Source organism: Arachis ipaensis, chromosome B2 (assembly GCF_059453495.1).
Source record: "Arachis ipaensis isolate K30076 ecotype BB chromosome B2, ASM5945349v1, whole genome shotgun sequence".
NCBI lineage: Eukaryota > Viridiplantae > Streptophyta > Magnoliopsida > Fabales > Fabaceae > Arachis > Arachis ipaensis.
The window spans coordinates 81740480-81749995 of NC_142437.1; the positions used below are offsets into that span (position 1 = coordinate 81740480).

The 9516-nt window shown below is 36.6% G+C and overlaps 1 protein-coding gene and 1 non-coding gene across 2 annotated transcripts; one reads left to right on the top strand and one right to left on the bottom strand.

Annotated features, from left to right (window-relative positions):
* Positions 1-108, top strand: LOC148574595 (small nucleolar RNA R71). Its single transcript, XR_015906704.1, has one exon. It is a non-coding gene; the product is annotated as a small nucleolar RNA R71 (small nucleolar RNA).
* Positions 109-4484: 4376 nt separating this feature from the next.
* On the bottom strand, positions 4485-4982 carry LOC107627343 (uncharacterized). Its single transcript, XM_016330186.1, has one exon. The coding sequence runs from the start codon at positions 4980-4982 to the stop codon at positions 4485-4487; it is 498 nt and encodes a 165-aa protein (XP_016185672.1).
* Between the last annotated feature and the right edge of the window lie 4534 nt (positions 4983-9516).

A 9516-nucleotide genomic window follows, 5' to 3' on the forward strand; every position in this document is an offset into this window, starting at 1 on the left:
AAGCATGTCAGAAGGACACTTTTTGGTCAGTTCCTTGTATCTCTCCCAAGCTTCATAGAGGGATTCTCCTTCTTTCTGTCTGAAGGTTTGAACATCCACTCTAAGCTTACTAAGCTTTTGAGGAGGAAAGAACTTGGCTAAGAAAGTCGTGACCAGCTTATCCCAAGAGTTCAGGCTATCTTTAGGTTGAGAGTCCAACCATACTCTAGTTCTGTCTCTTACAGCAAACGGGAAAAGCATAAGCCTGTAGACCTCGGGATTAACCCTATTGGTCTTAACAGTATCACAGATCTGCAAGAATTCAGTTAAGAACTGAAAAGGATCTTCAGATGGAAGTCCATGAAACTTGCAGTTCTGTTGCATCAGAGAAACTAGTTGAGGTTTCAGCTCAAAATTATTTGCTCCAATGGCAGGGATTGAGATGCTTCTTCCATGTAAATTGGAATTAGGTGCAGTAAAGTCACCAAGCATCTTCCTTACATTGTTATTATTTTCGGCCATGTCTCCTTCTTTTTCGAAATTTTCAGTCAGATTTTCTCTAGAGAGTTGTGCTTTAGCTTCCCTTAGCTTCCTCTTTAGAGTTCTTTCAGGTTCAGGATCAACTTTAACAAGAATGTTCTTATCCTTGTTCCTGCTCATATGAAAAAGAAGAAAACAGAAAAGAAAATATGGAATCTTCTATGTCACAGTATAGAGATTCCTTATGCAAGTATAAGAAGAGGAGAATGTAAGAAGGAGAAGAGGAAAAATTCGAACACAGAGAAGGGGATGGGGTTCAAATTTTTGGGTGGAGGAGAAGTGTTAGTAGATGAATAAATAAATAGAAGGAGGTGAGAAAGAGAAGAATTCGAAAATTTAAAAAAAATAAAATAAAAATATTTTAAAATTAAAGTTAAATTCAAAAATTAAAATTGAAATCCAATTAAATTGAAATCAAAACAATTAGTTAATTAAAAAGGAAATTTGAGAAAGAGGGAAGGGATTTTCAAAAATTAGAGAGGGAGTTAGTTAGGTAGTTTTGAAAAAGATAAGAATCATATAAAAAGTAAAGTGGTTAATTGAAAAAGATTTGAAAATCAAATTTGAAAAGATAAAAAGTTAGAAAAGATTTTGAAATTAAATTTTGAAAAAGATGTGATTGAAATTTAATTTGAAAAAGATTTGAAAAAGAATTTTAAAAAGATTTGATTTTGAAAATTAAAGTTGATTACTTGACTAACAAGAAACAAAAAAATTTGATTTTAAAATTTAAAGATTGAACCTTTCTTATTAGGCAAGTAACAAACTTAATATTTTTGAATCAATCACATTAATTGTTAGCATTGAATTCGAAAATATGGAATAAAAATAAGAAAAAGATTTTGAAAATTAATTTAAAATTTTCGAGAATATGAAAGAAAAATTGAAAAAGATTTGATTTTTGAAAAAAAATTTGAAAAAGATAAAATTTTTAAATTGAAAATTTGATTTGACTCATAAGAAACAACTAAATTTTAAAATTTTTTGAAAAATTCAACTCAAATTTTCGAATTTGATGAGAAGAAAAAGGGAAAGATATTTTTTTATTTTTGAATTTTTAATGATGAAAGAGAAAAACATCAAAAAGACTCAAAACATGAAAATTATGAATCAAAACAAGAAAATATGCAAGAACACTTTGAATGCAAAGATGAACACCAAGAACACTTTGAATGTCAAGATGAACACCAAGAACTTATTTTTGAAAAAATTTCAAGAAAAGAAAATATGCAAGACACCAAACTTAAAAATTTTTATTCTTTAGACATTAATATTTCAAGAATGCCTATGAAAAATAAGAAAGGACACAAAACAAGAAAATATGAAGATCAAACAAGAAGACTGGCCAAAAACGACTTGAGGATCATGAAAATGCAATGCATGAAATTTTCGAAAATAATTTTTTTTTAGAAAATTAAAAAGAAGCAATTGACACCAAACATAAAAGTTGACTCTAGACTCAAGCAAGAAACACAAAAAATATTTTTGATTTTATGATTTTGTAAAATTTTTTTTGTATTTTTCAAAAATTAATTGGGAAAAACGAAAAAAGAAATTTTTTTTGTATTTTTCGAAAATAAGAAATAAAAAGCTTAAAATTAAAATAAAATTACCTAATCTGAGCAACAAGATGAACTGTCAGTTGTCCAAACTCGAACAATCCCCGACAACGGCGCCAAAAACTTGGTGCACGAAATTGCGATCATCAATGGCGCCAACAACTTGGTACGCACAATTGTAATCTAAACTCTTTATGACAACTTCGCACAACTAACCAGCAAGTGCACTGGGTCGTCCAAGTAATAAACCTTACGTGAGTAAGGCTCGATCCCACAGAGATTGTCGGCCTGAAGCAAGCTATGGTCACCTTGTAAATCTCAGTCAGGCGGATTCAAATGGTTATGGTGAATTGATAATAAAAACATAAATAAAATATAAACTGGGATAGAGATACTTATGTAATTTATTGGTGAGAATTTCAGATAAGCGTATAGAGATGCTTTCGTTCCTTCTGAACCTCTGCTTTCCTGCTGTTTTCATCCAATCATTCCTATTCCTTTCCATGGCAAGCTTTATGTAGGGCATCACCGTTGTCAATGGCTACATCCCATCCTCTCTGTGAAAATGGTCCAATGCGCTGTCACTGCATGGCTAATCATCTGTCGGTTCTTGATCATACTGGAATAGGATTTACTATCCTTTTGCGTCTGTCACTACGCCCAGCACTCGCGAGTTTGAAGCTCGTCACAGCCATCCCTTCCTAGATCCTACTCGGAATACCACTGACAAGGTTTAGACTTTCCAGATCTCAAGAATGGCCGTCCATGGGTTCTAACTTATACCACGAAGATTCTAATATCTCGGACTCGGTCCTCTGTATTAGATATCTAAGAGATACTCATTCTAGCTTGTTTGCATGTAGAACGGAAGTGTTTGTCAGGCACGCGTTCATAGGTGAGAATGATGATGAACGTCATATAATCATCACATTCATCATGTTCTTGGGTGCGAATGGATATCTTAGAGAAGGAATAAGCTTGAATTGAATAGAAAAATAGTAGTACTTTGTATTAATTCATGAGGAACAGCAGAGCTCCACACCTTAATTTATGGAGTGTAGAAACTCTACCGTTGAAAATACATAAGTGATAAGGTCCAGGCATGGCCGAGAGGCCAGCCCCCAAACGTGATCTAAAGATAAAACTAAATATGTTCCAAAGATGTAAATACAATAGTAAAAAGTCCTATTTATGCTAAACTAGTTACTAGGGTTTACAGAAATGAGTAAATGATGCAGAAATCCACTTCCGGGGCCCACTTGGTGTGTGCTTGGGCTGAGCATTGAGCTTTACATGTGTAGAGGCTTCTCTTGGAGTTGAACGCCAGTTTATAACCTGTTTTTGGCATTTAACTCCACTTTGCAACCTGTTTCTGGCGTTTAACTCTAGAATGCAACATAGAACTGACGTTGAACGCCAGTTTGTGTCATTTAAACTCGGGCAAAGTATGGACTATTATATATTGCTGGAAAGCCCTGGATGTCTACTTTCCAACGCAATTGAGAGCGCGCCATTTGGAGTTCTGTAGCTCCAGAAAATCCACTTTGAGTGCAGGGAGGTCAGAATCCAACAGCATCTGCAGTCCTTCTTCAACCTCTGAATCTGATTTTTGCTCAAGTTCCTCAATTTCAGCCAGAAAATACCTGAAATTACAGAAAAATACACAAACTCTTAGTAAAGTCCAGAAATTTGATTTTTATTTAAAAATAATAAAAATATACTAAAAACTAACAAAATCATACTGAAAACTATGTAAAAACAATGCCAAAAAGCGTATAAATTATCCGCTCATCACATATATATGTTCTTGGAGATTGACTTACTTTTAAACAAGTAAGTAGAATTATTTTTGCACTTAGTTGCATTCATATAGATAGGTGCATATAGTTTATTTACATTGAATAAATGTTCATACCCTTTTCTTGTCCTTCTTTATTCTTAGCATGAGGACATGCTTAGTTTAAGTGTGGGGAGATTTGATAAATTCCGATTTTGTGATTTATCTTGTGCTTAATTTGGGGGATTTTATCACCTTTTCCCACATTTATTCAATAAAATAGCATGGTTTTGTAATTCTCCCTAAATTTGTGCTTAAGTGTAAAAACATGCTTTTTAGGTCTTAAAATAGCTGAATTTAACTCACTTTAATTCCATTCAATGCCTTGATATGTTTGTTGAGTGCTTTCAGGTTCATAAAGCATCTGCAGTCCTTCTTCAACCTCTGAATCTGATTTTTGCTCAAGTCCCTCAATTTCAGCCAGAAAATACCTGAAATCACAGAAAAATACATAAACTCATAGTAAAGTCCATAAATGTGATTTTTATTTAAAAACTAATAAAAATATACTAAAAACTAACTAAATTATACTGAAAACTATGTAAAAATAATGCCAAAAAGCATATAAATTATCTGCTCATCATCCACACCGGCTTCGTGGTGAGGTGCTTTCTAAAGTCCTCGTTTAGGAGTCCATTCGTCAGGCACAAGCTTGCGACCGAGTCCGTCAGCATGTCGATCTCCAAGCACTCATCGTTGAATCGGTCTAGGTATTTCCTGGTCAGCTCGCCGGATCTCTGGGTCACTCCAAGTAGATTGATTGGGTGCTTTGCCTTCGTGATTCTGGTTGTGAATTGGGCTAGGAAGGCGCGGCTGATGTCCAAGAACCTGGTCACCGAGCCATGCGGGAGGTTAATGAACCACCGTATTGCAGGTCCCGCTAAGGCGACCGGGAAAGCGCGGCACCTTACCTCGTCTCCTACTCCCTCCAGGTTCATTCTGGCTTCGAAAGCCGTAAGGTGCTCTTGCGGGTCTTGGGTTCTGTCGTAACTCATGTCCGTTCGCTTGTCAAAGTGTTTTGGCAGCCGAACCTCGAGGATGGAACGATTGAATGGGGTTGCGCCCATTATCACTGGTCCCCGCGTTTTGGCCGTTCTTCCCTCGTCGTTTTCCCGACGAGCATCCTCATGGTTTCGCTCTGTGGTGCGCCTACCATGCCTGGCGTATATGAGGGGGTCATGGCGCCTCTTTGCACGTGCTCCCTCCCTGGCATTCTCGGGCTCGAATTGTGGGCTAGCTGTTCGTCAGGAGCGGCTTCTCGAGACAGATCGGGAGTAGCTCAACTCGGGAGTTTGTTGACGAAGTTCTCGATCGGCCAGCCTGCGTTCCAGGTCTTGCATCCTGTGGCATAGTTCTTGCATTATTCTGGTGCTTTTGTCGCCAGTTCCCCCGAAAGGGCGTCTTTCGGGGGATCGTGTGGTTCGTCTTGGAGGGGACCTCGCGCGCTGCCAGGGAGAAGCCGCGGAGGCTTCCCCTCTGCGCTCGGTCTTGCGGCCTGTTTCTCCTGGGTCCAGTACAACGTCTATTCAGGTGATTGTCTCCACAGACGGCGCCAATGTTCGGTAGGTTGGGTACCGGACGGTTCGGGTTGGTATCCTGGTTGAAGAGGGGGAGGTCTCGCCTGGTCATACGTCACCGGGTTGGGGTAGGCGATGTCCCGAGCACTTCGCGTGAGGAGGGGGTGTCACCTGCAAAGACACTCCGATGCTCTAGTCAGTGATGTGTGCAGGCGAAAAAGGGTGTGTGGTATGTAACGTACCCTGGGGGAAGGGCAGAACCTTCCCCATATATACCATGTCAGAGGTGGGCCCATCAAGGACAGGCCCACCTTCCTTGATGCCTCCTTCCCACAGCTGAAGCGTAACTGGTAGGGACGCGCGTCCGGGTCGGTGACTGAGCGTCTCGTTCCCGATCGTCCGGGTCGGGTGGTACTCGGGTCGGGCCGGCCCGCTAGTGGTTTGGGCCAGGCCGTAACAAAAGGTGTGATTTGTTAATGTAATTTCTTAAGTTTTAGCCTTTCTCTATTTTTTCTATTTTCCAATAATAATAATAATAATAATAATAATAATAATAATAATAATAATAATAATAATAATAATAATAATAATGTATTCATATATATGGTAAGTAATAACAAAATAAAGCAAGTGAGTTTTTTTATTTAAATAAAAAATCTATTATTTACTAGTTTAAATACGGACACAAAAATATACAATTTTATGCATTCAATTGTGTTTTTGCAGATAAAAAAAGTGAAAATAAAATTTTGCATTTTCGAACAAAAAAACCTGTGAAAACGAAACAAAATTATTTCCCATTTTTATATATGCTAGAGAAAAAACGTACCAAAAAATAAACTCTTATTTTAGGCCACTTGACCTGCGAAAACATATGGAAAAAAGTGAAAGGGTGGGAGGGAGAGGATTTCTGTGACCGGCTTGTTAAGTTATTATGATATTATTGAGATTGAGAAAAGAAGGAGAGGTGCAAGAGATCATAGACACAGACATAGATAAAAACTTGGTAGAATGAGAGAGGAAGACTAGAGGCTGAGTGGTTGTGAGTGACTGATAAACCCCAATTTTGTGGTTTATCTTATACCAATTTAGGGTGATTTTATCAACTATTCACACACATATTCCTTGAAATTGTCATATTTTTTCCGATTCCTTTGTAATTGAGCTTGAATGATAAAAGTATGCTTTTTGAAGCTTAAATAGGTTGATTTTATTTCATTATTTCATGTGCGTTCAAGTATTTCATGTCATATAGGTAAAAAATGGTATGAAAAGTGAAGAGGAAGCATGCTAGAGTGAGGAATCATGAAGAGAAATGGAAGCTTGAAGTTCATGCATATATGCGTACGCATACATGCGTACGCATTCTGAAGATCATATGTGTATGCGTACGCATACACACTGCATGCGTACGCATACTGAGGAAAACGTGCTTCATTAATGAGAACACGTGATCAGCGATTTCTAAAGCCTTTTGGGTCCCATCCAACTCATTTTCTGAAGTATTTCAAACCAAATTGAAGAAGGACAAAGGAGGGAGTAATTAGATTAGTTTATGACCATGCTTTAGGTAGTTTCTAGAGAGAGAAGCTCACTCTTCTCTCTAGAATTAGGGTAGAATTAGGTTAATTCCTCTTAGATCTAGGTTCAATTTCTTGTTTTTATCTTGTTTTCTTTGCAATTTCTTGTTCTCACATCTTCATTCTCTTAGTTTTTCTTGTTAATTTCTCTTTTATGTCACTTTTATGTTCATGCACTATTGTTGGATTTGGATTTTCATTTAATGCAATTTATATTTTATGTTCCTTTATTATTTAATTGAGTTGTTATTATTATTTCCTTGCAATTGGGTAGTTTTAGATTTTATATTTCTTGTAATTTACCATGCTTTTATTTTATGCCTTCCAAGTATTTGACAAAATGCTTGGTTGGATGTTAGAGTAGGTTTTTTAGCATTCTTGGCTTGAAAAAAAAATTGGGCAATCTTGAGTCATTAATACCCAACTTATGTTGGCGATCTAGAGTTGTTAGTTAATATTGTTTCCATTGATTCTAATCTCTTGCTAATTCAATTAGTGAGTTGATTAGGACTTTTGGATTGAGATTAACTAGTCCTATTTGACTTTCTCTCAATGTGAAGATGACATTATACCTTCTTCCTATGTTAGAGATGACTTAATAGGATTAGCTCTTATTAAGTATTGTACTATGATTAATGACTAGGATAGAAAGTCTAGATTTTTAATCCTTGCCATGAATGCCTCTTTTTAGTATTTGCTTTCTTTAGTTGTTTGCTTTTTTTTCTTGCCATTTAAATTCTTGCCCTTTTTATCATCAACCCACTTGATCTCATAACTAATAATTGAACACTCGATTATGATTCCTAGGGAGAACGACCCGAGACTAATACTCTCGGTTATTTTTATTGGGTTGGACTTGTGACAACAAAAAAAATTAAACTTTGATTGAGCGTTATTTGTTGGTTTGGAACTATACTTGAAACGAAGTTATTTCCTCTAACCGAGAAGAAATTCTAAGCCGACGGTTTCGCTCTTTCAAGTTTTTGCCAAAAACTTGATGGAAGGTTTTCGTCGGTTAGGAATTTTCACAAAATAATTTCGTTGCAAGTATGGTTGATAAACCCATATTTTATGATATATTTTGTGCTTAATCTGAGTGATTTATTCAATCCTTCACCCACTTATTCATATTAATTGCATGGTTTTACTTTCCCTTCCTTATTATGTGATGTATGTGAAAAACATGTTTCCTATGCTTTAAAATTAATTATTTTAATTACCTTTATTTCCATTCGATGCCGTGATTAGTGTGTTGAGTAGTTTCAGATCTTCTAAGGCAGGAAGGACTTAAAGGATGGAAAGGAATCATACAAAAATGGAAGGAAAGCATAAAACGGAGTTTGTGAAGAAACTGGCATCCACGCGATCGCATGGGCGACGCGGACGCATGCCAAGCGCGAAGAAGCAGCGACGCGGCCGCATGACTGACGCGACCGCGCGCCTTAAGCAGAACACATATGATGCGGCCGCATGACTGACACGACCGCGTGACAAGGAAAACTCCAAATGATGCGACCACGTGACCCACGCGGACGCGTGACAGAGGCCACGCACCAGAAATTGCAGAAAACTCCCCCAGCAAATTCTGAAGCCCTTTTTGGCCCAAATCCAAGTCCAGAAGGCATAGACCAGAGGTTATGAAGTGGGAGAATGCATCCATTCAATGGGAGTCTCCACTTTAGTTAGTTTTCATGATTTAGATTTAGTTTAGAGAGAGAGGTTCTCTCCTCTCTCTTCTCTCTTTAGGATTAGGATTTAGATTTAGGATTTTATTCGCTTTCAGGATTATCTCTTTATCAGGTTCAATATTCCCTTTTATTTACTTTTGCAATTTAATTTATGAATTCTTCCATGTTACAGATTACTCTTTTGAATTAATGTTATTTGAGGTATTTCAGTTTAATATTGCTTTCTTTTATTTACATTATTGTTATTCCCATCTGAAGATATTTTTATTCCAGTAGATTTACTTTCCTCCTTTTGGTCTTGGTTAAGAAATCAGTAACTCAGGAGTTATCAAACTCAAACATGATTGATAATTGTTATCTTTGTTAATTGAATTGAGCTTCAATAATCCCAATCTTTTCTTAGGAAATAAATAGGATTCGAAGATCAAACCAATTAATCCCTTGACCTTCCTTTATCTTAGTAAAGGTTAACAAAGTGGAATTAAGATTCATTTCTCATCATCATTGATAAGGGTAGCTAGGATAGGACCTCTAATTTCTCATACCTTGCCAAAAGTTTATTTACAGTAATTTATTTATTTTACTTGCCATTTAAATTGCTTGTTCTTCATTTACTTTATTTGCTAATTAAACTATTCACTCCTCATTCTCAAAATCCTGATTTACAATCTCCATAACCAATAATAAGAACATACTTCCCTGCAGTTCCTTGAGAAGACGACCCGAGGTTTGAATACTTCGGTTATCAATTTATTTAGGGATTTGTTACTTGTGACAACCAAAACGTTTGTACGAAGGGATTTCTATCGGTTTAGA

What these genes read in the sequence shown, in the direction of transcription:
- LOC107627343 (XM_016330186.1), bottom strand. Translation starts at nt 4,982, where the DNA reads ATGGGCGCAACCCCATTCAATCGTTCCATCCTCGAGGTTCGGCTGCCA.